Below are 19,550 nucleotides of genomic sequence, written 5' to 3'. Positions count from 1 at the left end.
GTGAGCCGAAGCAGCCCTGCCCAAGCTCTTCTGTTGCTTCTCCTATCCTGAGCCCTTCCTTGTTTCACTGTCTCCAGCTTTAATAAATGTACTCTCCAAATCACCTGGACTCCTGTTGTGAAATCTTCCCTGCATGAAATCAAGAACCCACACACTGCCAGCCAGCCTTAGGCAGACCCACTCAGGGCCCAGTTCCCTTTCTGGTGACAAGAATTACTGCTCATTTATTCTTGAAAATGTATTAAGATATCCCAAGCACATTGGAATCCCAGTGCATTGTGCTTGATTGCATAGTTTCTATCCCAATATAACTGCATTGTTTCTCCTTGTAAGGAAAGAAGGAAGGAAGGTAAGAAGGAAAGGAGGGAGGGAGAAAAAGGAAGGAAGAATGGGGGGTTAGGGCTAAGGGTCAGAGCCTGGGGAGCAGAGGAAAAGTGAACATAAGAACTTGCAAATGAGTCACATATGAAGCCCCAGTATTCTTGCATTTCCTTATGTGCAATTAAAAATCCTTTGGTATGAATAAGTAGTGATACACCTCTAAATCTTCGAATACTTGCCTAAGAACTTCTTCAGAGTTAAAAGAAGTTTTGTTTATTTCAGACAGTGAAATTCCATGTTATCTCTATGTCATACATATAACTCTTCAGAATTTGATTTGGAAGTAGGAAGAATTTTATTTTCAGATTATCCTACTATTAGGGACAGAATCAGGTCCCAAAATGAAAGCGAATGAGAAAGGCCATTCATTTCTCATTTATCTTGAAGACTTTGAGTTTATTAGCAAAGAATAGGTAACTTCTTTTAATTTAATAAACAATAGCCAATATTAGCACAATCATAAAATTAGAGATACAATTTGGTGAGAAAAAACACCAACCTTCTCTTTTCTATTTTATCATATTGTTGGGCAAATGAGTTTGTAAAATCTGTATTTTCTGAGTTTGCTCACTTTTATTGTTAAAAATGGTGCTAGTCTGTGAAGTTGCTTGTTGCCTTCCTGCTTGGGAAGGGCCATTGTTATGCTAATGTTTGCTCGTGCCAAAAACTTTTAAGAAAAGGAGAAGGAGGAAGAAGGAAGCCATTTTTGCAGAGTAAGAAGCCAAGATGGCAGGGTGCTGAGAGAGGCTAGTTTTGCAGAGTAAGAAGCCATGTTGGCAGATGGGGAACCAGAGGGGTGAGGGGCTTTATGAGCTCTGCTGAGAGGGGCCGTTGATTCTAGGAAAAGCCCGATGTGTCAGTAGCTTTGTGAGCTCTGAATGAATGGAAGGGAAGTGTTTTTCCCTCTGTGTGTGTTTTACTCACTGGCCGCAGCGAAGCTAGAATAAAGGAATGGCCCACCACTTTTTGGTTCCACTGTTTCTTTACTGTCTGTCCAAATTCAATGAGAACCTGCATGTGAATGGCCACGATGGCCGCAACTACTGGCCATGCACATATCTTTTTTTTTTAGTGTGTGCAAGAGAGAGACAGACTGACAGGGACAGACAGGAACAGATAGACAGGAAGGGAGAGAGATGAGAACATCAACCTATAATTGTGGCACCTTAGTTGTTTATTGATTGCTTCTCATACATGCCTTGACTAGGGGGCTCCAGCTAAGCCAGTGACAACTTGCTCAAACTAGTGACCTTGGTTTCAACCCAGTGACCTTTGGGCTCAAGCCAGCAACCATGGGGTCACGTCTGTGGTTCCACACTCAATCCAGGGACCCCACACTCAAGCTGGTGAGCCTGCACCCATGCTGGTGACCTCGGGGTTTCAAACCTGTGTCCTCTGTGTTCCAGGCCGATGCTCTATCCACTGCGCTACTGCCTGGTCAGGCCATTTTACCATATCTTTAACCTCTTGCTCTGTTTCCTTTGTTCATGAAATTAAATATTAATTCAACTTTGCTGGTTCTCATTCACATGGAAGCCCACTTTAACTTGGTTTTCACTTGGTTAATGCTCTCTTGAAGTTGTTCTCTTTGAAGTCAATAACTGTAATTCTAAATTTCATATTCTACATTAAAGCCTCTTCCTGCTTGACCTCTTTTAAACATCTGCTAATACTGTCCCCATCCTTCTTTTCAATCTGTATTTTCTCTTGTTTTTGGTATACTGTTTCACCCGTGTCACCTTTCTTAGTCTTTTTAACTGGCAATTGTCTTTTAGACCACTCCTTAAATGGAGGAGCTCTCATTACAACAATATTACTGCTTTTTTTCCTTAGTTGGGATTAGGATTGGCCCACATGGTTTAAATAAGACAGAAACTTATTTCCTGTTCACAGAAATGTGTACAAGAGTATGTCCCCATAGTGTCTTAAGAAAGTTATCATCCTAATAAACAGCTTTCATCTTTAGGTTTACCTCGTGGTCCAAATATCATATCTTGTGGAAATCTGGAGAAAAGTGGAACGAGAGAAAGGAAAACAAGTGCCTCTATCTTTAAAAAGAAATTTCCTGGATGTTCCATAAAGCATTTCCACTTTTATCTCATTAGCCACATCTCAGTCACATAGACTTAGGAGAGGGCTGAGACACCTGTCAGCTTAGACACAAGGCTCTCTTTAATTAAAATTAGGATTCTGTTACTAAGGAAGAGACAGAGAATAGATGTTGACTAGGCAGTTAGCAGTTTAGCAAGAACATCTTTTCTCACCACACATGTGTACTTTCTCTTTGGTTGATTTGACAATCACCACAGTTTTGTTCAGTGGTGAGATTCAAATAATTTAACAACTGGTTCTCTGCCCTCACGACTGTTTTAAGTATAAAAAATGATATACTGAAAGATAGTTTATTATTTCATGCATTTAATACTTAAACAATAACAATAAAAGAGGTACACAAAATTAGATTGTTATAATAGTTTTAAAATATTAATGAAAAATATTAAATAATACCTGACAAAAAACAATAAAACTGTTATTTAAGATGTTTCCATATTGCTTCCTTTTTTTTTTTTTCTGAAGCTGGAAACCGGGAGGCAGTCAGACAGACTCCCTCTTGTGCCGGACCAGGATCCACCCGGCACACCCCACCCACCAGGGGGCGTCGCTCTGTCACCACGACCAGAGCCACTCTAGTGCCTGGGGCAGAGGCCACAGAGCCATCCCCAGCGCCCAGGCCATCTTTTGCTCCAATGGAGCCTTGGCTGCGGGAGGGGAGGAGAAAGACAGAGAGGAAGGAGAGGGGGAGGAGTGGAGAAGCAGATGGGTGCTTCTCCTGTGTGCCCTGGCCGGGAATCGAACCCGGGACTTCCACACGCCAGGCCGACGCTCTACCACTGAGCCAACCGGTCAGGGCCCCCATATTGCTTCTTGATTGGCGTCCTCACTTGCAATTTTTTTCACTTATGGATGAAATGAACATTACTAGTGGTGTTTAGAATATTCTGTTGCGCAGATGAACATTAAAAAAGAGTAAAGAATGTAAGCTTGTGATTTCCACATTGGGCGGCTGCCCAGGCGCCCACCTTAGACAGAACTCTGATTTTAAAAACCAGCTCACTGAAAAAAACAAAAACAAACAAACAAAAAAACCAGTTCACTGAACTCAACAAAAAATTAGGTATTGGTTCTGCTGAAGCAGTGTGAACCAGCTGAATCCCACCACTGGTTTCATTCATCAACCGGTTCACCATACTCAACAAAAAATTAGGTATTGGTTCTGCTGAAGCAGTGTGAACCAGCTGAATCCCACCACTGGTTTCATTCATCATCAATAAATAGGTTGATGATAACCAAATCTGAAACTTCAGCCCTGATATTCCTATCTCTGATTGCAACTAATACTCAACACATCCAGTTAGATATTTCACATTAATCTATCTAAGATTGAACCAATTACCTTTTCATCAAAACCTATTACATCTTCTGTATTTCTTATCCCAGTCAGAGGCATCATTAGCCCTCCAGTTTTCTAATTTAGAAAATTGGTTTCTTTCTCAGCTTCTTTATTATAATTCCTGTAGCCAGCCTATTCCCAAACCATTTTCTAGTCTAGAATTGTCCATTCTTATGATATCTTGTGTTCATCTTTTCTGATTTAGGCTGTTCAACAGTCTCTTCACTCTTCACCCTTTGCTTTACCACCATTCTTTCATTTGTTCACTCTGCACAGTTACTTTTCAAAAAATAAACCCAATCATGTCTTTCTGCCTTATCTTAAGGTTGAGTTAAAACGAAACAAAAGAACAAACAAAACAAGACACACAGATACAGAAAACAAACTAACGGGTGCAGGAGGGGAGGAGGTGGGGGGATGAGTAGAAAAGGTGAAGGGGAATGAAAGGTACACACTTCCAGTTATAAAATAAGTCATGGGGATATAATGCACAGTGTAGAGAAACTAGTCGGTAATATCTCAATAACTATGTTTGGTGACAGATAGCTACTAGATTTATCATGGTGATTACATCAGAAGCTGTATAAATGTAGAATCATTATGTTGCATACTCAAAACTAATGCAATATTTCATATCAACTATATTTTAATAAAAAAAAACTTGTTAGCTCTTCCATAAATTGGACTCTTTTTATCCTCTATAGTCATTCACTGTATACTTTAACAATTCCTTGAATTTTTCACTGGTTTTGGAATACGGGTTCTTTAATGATTCTGTGCCTTTCCATTTACAGCCTAGAAGTCTCCCATTTATCCCTTAAGATATAGCTAGTTCCTTCTGTCAGCCCTTTTTTAGTCCCACCATAGAACACAGAACTAGGAATTATTCTCTGGGCCCTCGTAGTTCTTGTTCATATCTCAAAAATACTAATCATGCCATAACTCTAATATATTTATTTGTTATTATAGCACTAGATTTTGAATTCCTGTAGGCAAGAGCTCATTTATGTAGTGTGTTCTGCCTTACATGAAAATGTCTCACACATTCCAAGGTTATAGAGATACGTTTTAAAAATATTTTCATTGTTTTTTCCTTTTACATTTAAATATCTAATTAACCTAGAATTTATTTTAATATGTTAAAGAAGAAGGTCTACCTTTCCTTTTTTGGCGATACATAGCTGGTTATGCTGGGGTGATTCATTAAAGTGCTCTTTGACACTAACATTGAAATGCTTATTTTGTTGACTAAAACTTTCTTTGGATCCATCTGTAAGCACATCTCTTTCCTGTGCTTATATCACCTTGCTTATCATGAAAGTATAGCTTTTGGATAACGTGTTTTCACTCTTACCCTCCACTTTTTCTCTCTTTGTTTTTTTAGTCTTAGAACAATTATAATTTCAATTTCTACTTCTTTCATTTGTTCTAGGGACTACTTAGAAAGTCTTTAACTTCCAATTCATTATTGTTTTAGGGGTTAGAATGCGTAATTTTTTTTTAATAACTTTAATCTCACGTGGAGTTGGTAAGTCATCTTTTAATTATTAATTTCCAAGTATTTCATGAACTATTTCGTTTAACAAATTATTTGATTCTAGCTATTTTAGAATTTTAAAGTAGTCCATGTGGACATGTACATACTTAATTTTTATCAATGTTTCATCAGCAAAAAAGGAATGCATTTTTTACATTTATAGGTTACAACATTTTATATTACCAAGCTTGTTGATGGTACTGTTTAAATATTCTATATATTTTTCTATTTTATGTAATTGATCTATCATATTTTCAAATATGTGCATGCATGAATGTCACATACATGTATGTTTGTATGTGTGTGTCTCTGTGTTTATAATAAGATATCGCTCAGGTTTTGTGTATCTATATGTTTTCTTTGAGGCTTAGAAATTTTGTTTTATGTGATTGATTGGCTCTTTTATTATCTAGTACATGAAAGCTTATGACTATTTTTAAAATTATTTTTATTTATTCATTTTAGAGAAGAGAGACACACAGAGAGAGAGACAGAAGCAGAGAGAGAAGGGGGGAGGAGCAGCAAGCATCAACTCCCATATGTGCCTTCACTGGGCAAGCCCAGGGTTTTGAACCGGCGACCTCAGTGTTCCAGGTTGACGCTTTATCCCCTGCACCACCACAGGTCAGGCCAACTTATGGCTATTATAACTTCTCCATTTAAACGGTTTGCTGTTACATAATTCCCTCTTTTACATGTTTTATTCATTAGAATTGAATTCCACCTTCTTAAATATTAATATTATAATCATTCCCAATTTCTTTCTTTACATTTACCAAATAGCTTTATATGTCATTTTATTTTTAACATTTCCTTATCAGTTTCTTTTTTTTTTTACTTTTTTTTTAGTTTTTTTATTCATATTTAGAGAGAGAGGTGAGAGAGAGAGAAGGGGGAAGGAACAGGAAGCATCAACTCCCATATGTGTGGTGACCAGGCAAGCCTGGGGTTTCGAACCAGCGACCTCAGCATTCCAGGTCAATGCTTTATCCAATGTGCCACCACAGGTCAGGTTCTTTATCACTTTCTTTAGAAGACTTCTCTATAATAATAGATAAACCTTTATACACAATGTTATTTTAAATTGACTTTTTATTTTATTGTTATTTTTCCTTTTCTTAACTCCTTACATATTATTTCTTTGTTTCCAAACATTTTTTCTCACATACTTTAGATTTCATATAAATGATCAATGAAATTTAAAAAACCCACTTTTATTTTACATTTACTTAAACATGAGACTATGGTATATAAAAATAATTTAACTTAAATTATTTTCCCAGTGATATTACTGGTCTAATTACACTCTGTCATGGGTTCCTCTTATAACCAACAAACTATATTTTGAACTTAGCTGACATGACATGAAGGCTGCAACTGCTGAATCAGAACAGACCCATCCAGCCAAGTTTACTAATTGCTAATCATGTCTAGAAAAGCCTGAAAGAGAATAGCACTGTATTAACATAAATTCATGCTTGTTGCAAAAGTCATAAACTAAATATTTGTTATATTATTTTTGTTTTTTTATTAATTAATTTTAATGAGGTGACATTGATCAGTCAGGGATATTTGTTATATTTGAATGAAGCAATACAACATTTACATTTGCTGAAACATCTGGAGAAGGAGAAAACATTTAGATATTGGTAGCCATGAATACTGTGCAAGTTGCTTGTAGGTAATAATATTTACACAGAAACCATTTTGGAAATATTGTATTGTATTTATTTATTCATGCAATTGTTAATTAACCTATATCCTATTTTTAATTTAATCCAAAGTCCTTTATAAAGCTCCTTTATAGAGAAAATATTTAATTACAGGGGGATGGAGAGCATAGAAAGGAGTAGTATGGTAAGGGATTTACATTTGGGGAAGAGATTCAAATGAATTCTTATACAAGAGCTAGATAGTATGTCTTCCATTTTCACATTGTAAAAGTAACACTTAGAAAACACAGAGGCAAGAGAACAGTGGTCAGCTATTAAACAGTAGTCTCCCTGTTCATCAGCTCATGGGCAAAGGTGGTTACATGTTGATTGCAACAGAGCACTCTAGAAAATATTTGCTAAATCCACCTTTGACTCTATCTGCAACAGGTCGGTGACTTCAAGGTTGCATGGTGACATAAACTGTTGCAAAACAGCATTGAAAGTGTATCCTTTTGAGAGATAAAGCAAATGTAGCAAACAGTGGTGAATCTAAGTGAAGGACATCAAGGTATTAATTAAACCATTCTTGTCATTTCTCTGTAAGACTGTCACTTGCTCTAAATACTGACTCATGGTCACTATTTAAGTGAAAAAAGTGTTAGATAAGAAAGATGGGAGTCTCAAATGTAGCCTGAATCAGTTGTTTCAAAATCCAGCCAGTGTTCAGAATCTCTTGGGGATGTTTACTTAAAAATAGACTCTTAGGTTCTACCCATGAAGAGACTCTGATGTAATACAAATGCTTAAACAGAAATGCCAGTTGACTGCAGTTGGTGGTGTAACATCACCCACAGTGTTTGCCCCATGTGGGGAAATCTGTGTTCAGCTTAAAAGGGAATTCCTTAGTTACATTGGTCAGCTGTTTTCCTTGGTTCCTAAATGAGAAGGAACCGGAAGTTTACATCCCAAGTGCATATATCTTTTATATTCTTGTTACATACTTTTAGTCTTACTTGTATGATAAAATATACACTTCTCACAAAAATTAGATGATCAGGTAATGTGCAGATACTCCAATACTTTCAGCCTTTTGTATAGTGTATTTTTACCAATGAAATAAAAGTTGGTTTTGCATCTAATTTGCATAATCGAACAACTTTCTTGGACTCGTCGTTTGCTTTTCTGATGTTCTTGTTTAATTAAAAAAATTAAATGCTTCTTCCTTTTATCACTTCATATTCATTTTGAAATATCCCTTAATTTTTGTGAGCAGTATATTATACTTTCATGCAATAGTATGGGATTAGTCATTTTCAATTCATCTTTTCATTATCTTCATAAGAGTCATGAGTTCATCTTCTAAATACTGTTTTATATGTTCTAACTTCTTTTTTATTTTATTCAAAATAGTGATGCTTGAAAGAACAAAATCAGATAGGTATCATTTTTTACCAGGTGATACCTGAAGAAAGTTTACTTCTTTCTAGAGACCCAGATATTAGGTCTCACCCAGGAGTGGTCTCTGTGTTTCTGCAACTTGTACATTAACAAAGAATTGACCATCGGATTACCCAATATTGTGGTTTTTAATTTGTGGTTTTATTTTAGCTCTAGGCAGCATTAGATCCTCTGTGTGTAAGGGGGTTTAACAAAGGTCTGAGGGACACTGTCTGTGGACTGGGCCCCTGCCATCTGCCACCCACAATTTAATGGGCTTTTGCTACAGTCAACCTTTCTGCAAAAGTTTTACTTTCAAGTATCTTGCATATTGAGTATCTGTCTGGGTCTTTATTGGAAAATGGGTTCTATGTATTTTAAAAAGGGATATCCAAGATCTTGATAATCATTGGATTCAACCATCCAATATTTATAAACTTATGAAAATCAGCCTTTCTGACAGGCTAATGATTCTAGAATCACAGATGAGTAAGAGCTCATTACCAGTGAAGGAGGAAGGTATGTACAACATATAAATTGCAGTTAGAGTGAGGCTTGAAAACAAAGAGCAATTTGTCAGGCGGGTTTGGGGGAAAGACACTGTTAACAATGAGGGTGTCATATAAAAGGGCCTGACCACTCCTGGAATGGTGAAAAATTCGCTATGACAAGAATGTAGATGTATAGTGAAGAATTTGGGAGTAGAGGCATGGAACAGTGCTGGGACCATTTTCACTTCTAGCTAAGGGATTTGGATTTAAAATTTAGATGATAAGAAAATAACATTAAGCAGGAAAGTAACTTGGTCAGAATTTTCTATTATTAGACAATATATGTGATGACAGAGTAATAGATATCATGAGGGGTAGAACAGAACTAAGGCAGAAGACACAAGTAAAAGTTGAAGTTGGATTGGATTAAGAATTAAGAGAGTGACAGCATTTTCATGATAGAAATCAATAACCTTTGCTTGGATGCAAAGGTTAAGAGGATAAAATTCAGAACCATAAGTTTCCATGAAAGTCAATGGCGGTGATGCTAAATTAAGGTAAGGAGGACCTGGGGTCGTAGGGTTGCCCAGAGCAGCTGGAGTAAGGTGATGGGAGAATACAAGGGAAACACACACACAGACACATTCATTTCTTGGGGAGACAGAAAAAAAAAATCCACCTTTACCTTAGTTTTGGTGTAATTATGTAAAAAACAAAAACCTGATGGAGACCAGTAAGCCTAATTTCCAGGGGCGATAGGCAACTGCTGCTTCCAGCCTCACTATTCCCCTCAAAAACCAAATGGTGAAAACATGACCCTGATTGTCCACTTGGGAACTTCAATCCCAAAGTCTGGGTAAATGACAGAGTAGTGGTTATCCATGGTGCACAGTGAGATTTTGAATCTTCAAACGTTCAGTGCCTGTTTATGAGCCCCTGGAGGTCGTGAATGTTTCCCTTTTTTTTAAAGTTCAAAGCCTAACACATTGGCTGTGTGGATTACAAAATAAGAAAACATGACTTGCCCTGGCTGGTTTGCTCAGTGGTAGAGCGTCGGCCTGGCTTGCAGGAGTCCCAGGTTTGATTCCCGGCCAGGGCACACAGGAGAAGCGCCCATCTGCTTCTCCACCCCTCCGCCTCTCCTTCCTCTCTGTCTCTCTCTTCCCCTCCCACAGCCAAGGCTCCATTGGAGCAAAAGTTGGCCTGGGCGCTGGGGGTGGCTCTATGGCCTCTGCCTCAGGCGCTAGAATGGCTCTGGTTGTAACAGAGCAATGCCCCGGATGGGCAGAGCATCGCCCCCTGGTGGGCATGCCGGGTGGATCCTGGTCGGGTGCATGCGGGAGTCTGTCTGACTGCCTCCCCGTTTCCAACTTCAGAAAAAAAAAAAAAAAAGAAAACATGACTTGATTGCAACAGAGACTAGTTTAACTGAGAAATCTTTGTGAAAATTTTCTGTGACAGACCTTACATAAATAAAGAGTTTTCAAAGCAGACTTTTAAACATAAGTCTTTAGTTTATCTTGTAGTTTTTCTACAAGGATAGAAAATTCTTCTTCCTAACTTGAAAATTTTTACAAATCAACTGGAACTGAAATTCTGAATACTGTCCACTGGAACTGAAATTCTGAATACTGTCCACAGTTATCCTGTTAGTTACCTCTTGGTGAGCAATATAAATGAAGAGTACAGAAGAAAATGGTGCGTTAATTTTAATGTCATTTATTAAATACTTTTCCCAAAAAAGTCACATTCACAGCCTTTTGACAGTTTTAAAGGGATATAATGTATGAAAGAAAATCCCAATGACATAATATACAAAAATGGCGTTACACAGTGGAAGAATAAAAAATCTGTTTGGGGACTACTGCTGTGGGAAGTAGGGCCTGATCTTCATAGACATCTTCTTCATTGAATACCAGGACCCCTTCCAGTTCATCCAGACCACACCATCGTCTGTGCCATGTTTTGCCATGTCCCAACTGTAATGTCCACCCCAGTAGTATCTGCCATTTGGATTGGCTGCATGACATCTATTATACCACCATCCACCACCATCCTCTTTGGAGCATTGTTTCCTGGGATCTGCATTTATCCTAAAAGGAAATGTTTGGGGTTATTACAGCTGAGGTGCTGTCCAGTTAATTCAATGCCAAATACCTACGGAAGCTCCTATGTGCTATACCCTCACCCTGTGGTTTTATAAGCAAAGTCACACTAATACACCAAAGGCCTTCTCTGCCTTGTAGCAAGAAAAGGAGAGAACTGAGTGCAAGTGACAAATTCATCCATATCTGTTACCTTATACTGAAATGATAACTTTCTAATCCCTTAGCATTAGAGAACTGAAAATCAAAATGAAATGTCAATATATACATTTGAAAAGAGATACAGAAATTTATCTAAACACTTACTACTCAGGAGGTAAGAGTATTCTGATTCCAGTTCTACCTTTTATAGTTGTATGATTTAAGTAAGTTACTTAATCTCTCTAAACTTCATCTGTCAAATGAGAATCTTCATGGCACCCTTACCAGAATGATACATAAAGAGCTTACTTCAGTGGCCAACCCACAGTAACGTTCCAAGAAATGAAAGGTATTAACAATATTAGCTATTATTAATGATGCCAAATAGCAATATGAGTGGTGGCTTTTACAGCAGATGGGAAGAACATGACACTTACCAGCCATCGTTGTCTCTGTCGTATGTGCTGAAGAACATGCCATTGTGAATGGTCATGGTTCTGTTTTCTCCCACCAGTTGAGAAGCTCCTTCCAGGAGGGCATTGCCTGCTGTTCCCTTGTATTTGTTCACTGAGATTTGATACTTGTCTGCCTCGTTCTGTACAGTGAATCCTCCATAGCGTGCCTTTACCTTATCTCCGCTCCAGTCCTCCATTTCGATCAGAAGTTCTGTGGGTCCCATCTTGGTGAGTCGGCTAATTTTATCATTTCCAAGCCAATACTCACCTAAAGGAAAAATAAAATAAAGTCTCACCAAAAACAAAACCTTTCTAAAAATTACCTTTCTACCCTTACTTTCCACACTTTAAAAAAAATAAATTCTTCTTAACCTCCTAAAATGCCTAAAAACAGACTCCCAACACTATATATGTATTTTTTAATGGAAAAAAAAATTTCTTAATGGAATGATTTTGTACTCGCAGTTTTTACCTGGTAGGCCACAGTATTTTTTCCCATCTTCATTGGTTGCAATATTGCCAAATCCTTGTTTATACGGATTCCATTTTCTGCCAAAGTCAACACTACCATCTTGACGGTTCTGAATTACTGTCCACCCTTTGGGACAAAGAAAGAAAGAAAAATGGCATATTTTAAGCATAACAAATAATGTCACTTTGAGGGAAATGTCTGGATTCTTTGCCTATTTATTTTAGTCCCATCTATACATAGTGCTCAAAAATATATAAATATAACAAGGAAATAAATATGAGAACACTTGAACTCTTTGAAAACTACAAGTGCTTTATCTTACTTCAAATTGTGAATCATAGATAATTTATAACTTTTAAAATTTCACACTGAATTCCAAATCAAATGACCTACTGTTAGTTATGTCAAAATTAGGTTTTATTTCCCGGTGTTGTGTGTTATTAAAATAATTACAGAATAATAGGTCAACAGTTTTCAAATACTTACCTCCACCTTCTGTGTTCATATCACAGTACACTCTATATGGTTTGATGGAACTGTGAGGCTGAATGAGATACATTTCAGATGTTTCACCTCCATTCCTGATGATTTCCTCACATTCTGCAACCGTAGGGAAACATTTAACATTCAGGAACTACAATATATTTACTTAGTCTTTAGTCACAAATTGTATAAGATGACATAGATTTTTATTAGAATATTTTATTTTAGATGTTTGAGAATATATTATAGAGTTGAATGTCCCTTTTACTGAAAGTCAAACTGAGTTTTGAGTTCTATCTGCTAAGGGGATGAAAAAGCCCTTCCTTATTTTTTGTGTCCTGGAATATCTGCCAGATAGAAACTGTCAGGACACACGGAATGAAGAAACTCCTGCATCTATTCACTGTTCTGCCATCTCTTCAAGCTATGGTGTACACTACACACGTGGGGCTACTACCATCATTACAGTACACTCTGCTCATCAAAAGCATGAAAATATATTAGGCGACGTCAGAACACAGCGTGCTAGGAAGGGGCTCTAATGTTGTTAGGATCTGGGGGGGGGAGGATCCACTGGATTCCTTATTTTTTATACAGTGGGAGTTCTTTTGGAACCCTCCAGAAATATGCTTATTAACTAGTTACCTTGGCCAGACACCACAGGAATATTGCAACTAACAGTGCATGGGGTGCGGCAGTAGTCCATTTGAGCTGACACATCAGTTTCTAATTTTTGTATTTTGCTTCTCAAGTTTTCCAGGATTGAACGGAGTACACGAAGGTTACTTGGAATATTAGTATTCAAGGTCTCATCTATATATAATCGTTGCTTTTCCAACTCTGAGGTGTACTCAGTTATTACATTTTCATTATCTGGAAAAATGAAATTATGTAAGAATTGGTAGCATTTTCTCCTGATAAAAATAAACTAAAAGTATTCAACCATACAATTGTGATTAGAATTTTCTGAACATAAACAAATAGACACTGAGCTACCATCAGGCAGTCATGATATGCACCTGTACTTAGGAAACATTATTTGACCCATGGAGTATACAAATTAACATACATTCCAGCTACTATTCTAGTAATTTACCTTCAGGGTACGCTAAAAATTATGCTTAAAAATAAATATATAGGTTGTTTATTTCTTTGGTAAGGAAAAAAAGAGAAAGTAATATTTAGACCTTCCATCTCAAAAGTTCCACATCTTATGGAGTGGATACACTTGATTTATTTATCCTTCTCATGTAAGTACAGCAGAGCCTTAACATTTATGAGTGATGTCATGATTCCTTTGAAAAATGTCCAAATGTAAGGATGCTGCTTACTGAGCTGTCTATATCAGACTCACTCACCAGCCGATTCCTAACCACCCAGTCAATTGCACTCAATTCAGATCTCAAGATTCAAAGGTCAAGTATTGTTATTTGCAATACAGTTAAGTATAACATGGATTATAGTCATATTCAAAACTTCAAATGTTAAATATATAATTGCTAATTTTTTACTCTGTGAATATTGTCTTCTGAGGCATAACTTTCTTATAGACTAAAAATGAGGGCTCACTGAAAAGTTTTTTATAGAAAATCTTCCTTGCTGATACCACATTGGGAATGAGTTGAATAGTGCTTATCTGACAAGGTGCACGTGAAGGTGACTACGTGAGGACCTCAGGGTAATCAGGCCCACACTGATAGTCTACGTATGCTGTTTCGGCTAATCCGGAAGTGTTAACTTCTCATAATCATGCATGCCCATAGCTCATAATCTAACGGTCCCAACTGTTTAACAGAATCGAACAGAAAACACAAGGATATCTACCTCTTACTTGCTTCTGCCTCTTTTTCCACATGTCTTTTAGCAGGGTCATGTGTTGAAAGGTATCAGAAGAGGCCTGGGAAATAGACTCCACGTTATTATTTAACTCATTTAAATTGGCTCTGACTGGTCTTTCCTGTTTTACCAAAGTATCTTGCAACTGACATCCTGTAGGACACAACACTCCCTGCAAATAAAGAAAATATCAGATGTTAGATGAAGAATTGGGGTTATAAATATTTGTGAAAATAGCACATCATGAAAACTCAATGATATCATTAGCCAATGTGAAAACTTGTCGTTTGATTTTCTTTATGTTAACATCAAAAATTCTAGAGTCATTATCATAGTCCTATGATGATTAAAGATAGCCTTTACCACAAAATAAATGGGACTATAAATGTAATAAATAAAGAAAACTTTTTCTCCTGAACAAATGAAATGAGCAAAATACAAAGCTAAAGGCAACACCCCTGTGTCCTCATTTGAAATGTTGGGCCCAGACCAAAGATAATGAGAAAGGAACCCTCAACCAAAGGTCCAATATGTTTATGTTTTTTATCTATTTCCAAAATGAACAGAATAACAACAGTGATAACATGGGTCAATGCAACATTAGAAAGCCAAGATGAACATAGAGGCTTTTTCTGCATGGGCCACCCACCACGGCATGAAACATCAGTGTACCCACCAGGTCTGGGTCAGCATGAAGACAGCCCCCAGCATCTGGGGCTTTTCTTTCCACTTTCTTTTGGCTGGCAGCTACTTTGGCTGGACGAGCCCGATAGCCACCTCCACTGATGGGAGGTGGGGCAGGTCTCAAGCTGGGAGCCTGTTCTCTCTTCTTGTCAAGGGGTCGGTGACCGCGGGCATCAAAATCGCTCTTCAGAGAACCAGGCAGAAATAAAATGCAGAATGTTATAGAAGGTTTGAGATGTAACTATTTCAATACCTTCATTTTGTAATATAGATTGTCACACAACTGATGATTTGTTAAGGTCTACCAACTGCCTACTCTTTGGTGAATCAATAGGCTGCTTAGGTCTCTTTATTAACAGCAGAAAGAAAAACTGTATGAAAAGCTATTATATCTCAGGTAGTTTTCTGAAGAGATCCTAAAATAAAGCTGCATCAGATTATGAATAATAAAGAGTTCAAGTTCATGAAACCTGTACATGGGAAGACACAAAATAGGAATCTATATTGTCAGGAAGAATAAATATTTTCAAGCCACTTGGATTATTAAATTTCTATAATTATTAACCCTTTGAGTAGTGGGGTTTTTTCATGCTCGCTGACCCCTGGGAGTGAGTGTTTGTTTGTTTTTCAAAAAATGAAATTAGTTCCAATTACAGTTTTACTAACTTAAAATCATGTTTGTTTGATAACCAATTTATGGAAACAAAAAGAACCTACATTTGCCTTTTTGTAACATTGCCTTACACATTTTTAAAATAAATTGATCATACTCTGCATGGTCAGGAGGCATGAGGATGTACATGAACGTTTGTACTACTCAAAGCGTTAATTATTTCCCCACATTTAATTTTTATGAATTGATGATTAATTTAGATAATTTTTACATAATAATATTCTAAAGCAATATGGATTTATTTATAATAAGAAAAACCTTGACTCTAATATGTTTGAAGAGGAATAAGCACTCTGGAGCTAGACTGCTTGGCTTGACCCTACCAGCTGCTAGCTATAAGATCTTGGGCAAATTACTTTATTTGTGCCCATTTCCCGACCTGTAAAATGCAAATAGTAATAGTTAGAATGTGCTATATAAGATGATTTAAGACATAAATTATTTATTGCATTTAATACCCTCAAAAGAGTAAGTATTCATTATTATTTTTATTGGAATCACACAATAAAAGGTACTATAGCTTAAGTGGTTTTCCACAATTAATCCCAATCTTTTCTCTATCTTCTATCAATAAAAGTATTTGATAAATTATTCTAATAAAATTTCCTACGTGATTTCTTTATCAAACACCATGATTTTTTCATATGTAAAATAACTCTCAAGGTCTATGTATTGTGACTAAAATTATTTGTTAACTTAAAAATATTATATTAACAGATAACAAAATGGAAAATATGGATTATAATATAAAAAGGTTGACTTGGATTAACTATATTATCATATCATCTTTGTCAGTAATTATACCCTTTTAGGTTTAATTACAAATTAACAAAATGCTAGATTTGGAGCAGAGACTAAGCTTTCTCGTAATGTTCTGAGCCTGGAAGTCATCCAATGACTCTATTTGGAATTTTACTGTCATTCATTCATTAAGTTATAATATTTAACATTTAATTGGAAGGTACAAGGCTTTAAACCCAGGCAGGTTGGTTTCTGATTCCCCCGATTAACTGCTAGACTTAAACTACAGTATCTGTTGTATGAGATGGCAATAAAAATGATAATATATGAAGATGTGGGGGAAATATACATGTTTCATTTCTAAGGTGTGGTTCTCTCTGCTAGAGCTGGTCTGTTCTAAAAGGAATTTTATAAAATGTAATTCATCTGTATATTACAAGTCAACTTATAATAGAAGAAAAAATATGTTCTTTAAATTTCAGAGTGCTATTAGAGAGGTAGAACTGATGGTCTAGATTTACAAAAGAAAAATAAATGAAAACAATTTTTAAAAAAACTTTATGGAATTTAGGTTTATGACTACCACTTATTGAAATAACTAAAAATAAAAAATTTATTTTGAAGCCTAAAATAATGAACTGTCTTAGTAGGGATTAGTCTGTGAGCAAGAATATAAAAGTGCTTAGCCAAGTACTCTACAAATATTTACATGCTCTAGACATTTTTCTTACCTAATGCAATTAACCAGACAAGGATATTTCTATATATATAGTTTGATAATTAGATTACTTAGATTCCCTTCAAATTTAACAAATGATTCAAAGTGAATCACATCATTTAAACAGTATTGCATACTTTTATTTCTAGTGTGATGATGCTATGTTATATACAAGAAATTTGATCATGATTCATTTGATACTATAATTAAAATTCTTTAACTATGTCTTTCCTTAAATGCATTTCTATATTTTTGTTACCTTCAAACCCATAGGAATAAATCATCAAAGATAGTACTTGAAGAAAACACTATTCTATAAATGAATAAATTATACTGGGCTATACGTTTCATAATCATTAATAGAAAAAACAAATACTACCTATGATTTAAATTTTCTAATTTGAAAAAAAATTTCACTTTCTATCACTGCACTTGATCTATTCTTTTAGATTTAGTTTATAATCTTTGTTCATGAATAGCCAATAATTTCAGGAGATAAATATGACCCTTTTTTGCCAAAGAGAACCTATCTACCACAGCTTTTTTTCTTTTAAAATACTGCTGTTTCTTATTTTAGTTTGCAAAATTTTCAGATTTTTATTTTCATAATTTAGTAATGTGTTGCTAGAACCATACAAAATTCATAGCACTTAAGACAACAACAGGTGAGGAAAACTCATCTTACCTTAAGTGTGTCCCCTTCATCCTGGGAAAATGAAAGTGATAAACCAGAAAATGAGAAATTATTATTTCATTTTTTATATAAAAATATTATGTAACATTCTTGAACTAAAATATATCCCTGAAATTGACAATGCCATTTTGTAACTTAAATTAGATTTAATTTCATAAAAATAAATATTCCATATGCTTATAATTCTACTTTACATTAATAATATTAGTAATAATATAATAAAAAGAATTTTAAAGTCACCTCATAGTCACTGTTATCTTGGGACTGAACTACAAAAACACACAATAATAGAAGTAATAGATGTTTCATGATTTAAAATTTTTTAGCAGTTCCAAGAAACTGTCCTTTGCTTGTGAACTCAACTTAGAGTTCTTCAATCCTATATATACCTGAATCCTCTTTTAGGTATGACTTTACAAATGGTTACCTTCTTTAGTTAATATTTAATTTTTTCGTTCACTTGTTGGCTGAACTATTTTATCACTTAAGCAACATCTTCCCAGCAAGACTTATTTACTTGTCATTCAACTATTCTCTGTTGGCCGAATTTAGAAACACCAAAGTTTTTCATGGCAGTTAATTGGACAGGATGATGGGAAATTAGGACATTCCTAAAAGAGCTGTGTATCACATTTCCAGTAAGTTACTGTGGATTCTGCACAAGCTCACAAAGAATGTGTGAGAGGGAAAATATTTTTAATCTAAGCACAAAAAATTGAACTTACTCATAAGGCATCCACTAACATCATGAGCTCACAAAAGGTATACCATAAATGCTTGTTTTGAGGCAATCATGTAATTCAGTCTTAAAAGAAGCCACTAAAATAAAGAAAATATTTATCACCATGTTTATTAACAGACATTAATCAGAACAAAACTTTAATTTATGCATTATGCTATGATAAAAAACATCAAGAACAAATGTCTTCTTTTTTTCTCTGACACATTTCATATTTTGTTCTTTCTTAACATATGTTAAAATCTTCAACAAATTTTAAACATTATTAAAATAATTAGTAGATTACAGATTATTAGATCAAAATAATTATTATAGTGATTGGATACATATTTGACATTTTATTTGATACTATATATGTCATTTTATATTTTCTTGTATGGTTTACAAAAACTGTTATTTTAACACCACTGAAGGCTTCATGCATCTATTTCAAATAATTGCTCAGACACTAACTGTGGTCCATTTCTTCTCATCATTCTTATAAGCCACCAAATCCCCCTCTCTCATCTTTTCATTTGCTTGTTGCAATCAGGAGTAACAGCTCTTACAAGAATCAACGGGGAAACCAAAACCAACAACAGCCCTGCAAGTGCGCTGCTTTGTATCATTTTCTGGGTATTTTGTATAAAATACAAAACATTCCTATTAATATTTTTAAATGATTGTTAAATGGTTTAAAAATTTTCAAATTATTAAAATATCACCTTTAAAAATGATTCTATTAACAAGATAGCAGGTTTGGAGCAGGAGAATATCTTGTAGATAATACTTGGAAGTGGACTCTTGATAATTGTATGAGACTCATAAAATTTCTTTTTTCTCTAGGTAGCATAGGCTGTTTCCCCAAATTCTTTCCA

At 35.6% G+C, this 19,550-nt stretch overlaps 1 protein-coding gene across 1 annotated transcript; it reads right to left on the bottom strand.

Moving 5' to 3' along the window:
- Nucleotides 1-10,655: 10,655 nt before the first annotated feature.
- Nucleotides 10,656-18,333, bottom strand: FGB (fibrinogen beta chain). The gene is made up of 9 exons (XM_066386811.1): nt 18,195-18,333; nt 17,946-17,966; nt 15,121-15,312; nt 14,433-14,616; nt 13,254-13,481; nt 12,612-12,725; nt 12,126-12,251; nt 11,636-11,921; nt 10,656-11,045 (listed from the first exon to the last, which is right to left on the bottom strand). The coding sequence occupies exons 1-9, from the start codon at nt 18,261-18,263 to the stop codon at nt 10,814-10,816; spliced, it is 1,452 nt and encodes a 483-aa protein (XP_066242908.1). The 5' UTR covers nt 18,264-18,333; the 3' UTR covers nt 10,656-10,813.
- Nucleotides 18,334-19,550: the final 1,217 nt, after the last annotated feature.

This window comes from Saccopteryx leptura, chromosome 1 (assembly GCF_036850995.1).
Source record: "Saccopteryx leptura isolate mSacLep1 chromosome 1, mSacLep1_pri_phased_curated, whole genome shotgun sequence".
In the NCBI taxonomy this organism is placed as follows: domain Eukaryota; kingdom Metazoa; phylum Chordata; class Mammalia; order Chiroptera; family Emballonuridae; genus Saccopteryx; species Saccopteryx leptura.
The sequence above is the reverse complement of the archived record's forward strand: the minus strand, read 5'-3'. Positions and strand labels throughout refer to the sequence as shown.

What these genes read in the sequence shown, in the direction of transcription:
- FGB (XM_066386811.1), bottom strand. Translation starts at nt 18,263, where the DNA reads ATGAAACATCTATTACTTCTATTATTGTGTGTTTTTGTAGTTCAGTCC. An exon ending in ATGAAGGGGACACACTTAAG is followed by an intron (nt 15,313 to 17,945) that starts GTAAGATGAGTT and finishes GGTTCTCTGAAG; the next exon opens with AGCGATTTTGATGCCCGCGG. An exon ending in GACAGAGACAACGATGGCTG is followed by an intron (nt 11,046 to 11,635) that starts GTAAGTGTCATG and finishes ATTTCCTTTTAG; the next exon opens with GATAAATGCAGATCCCAGGA.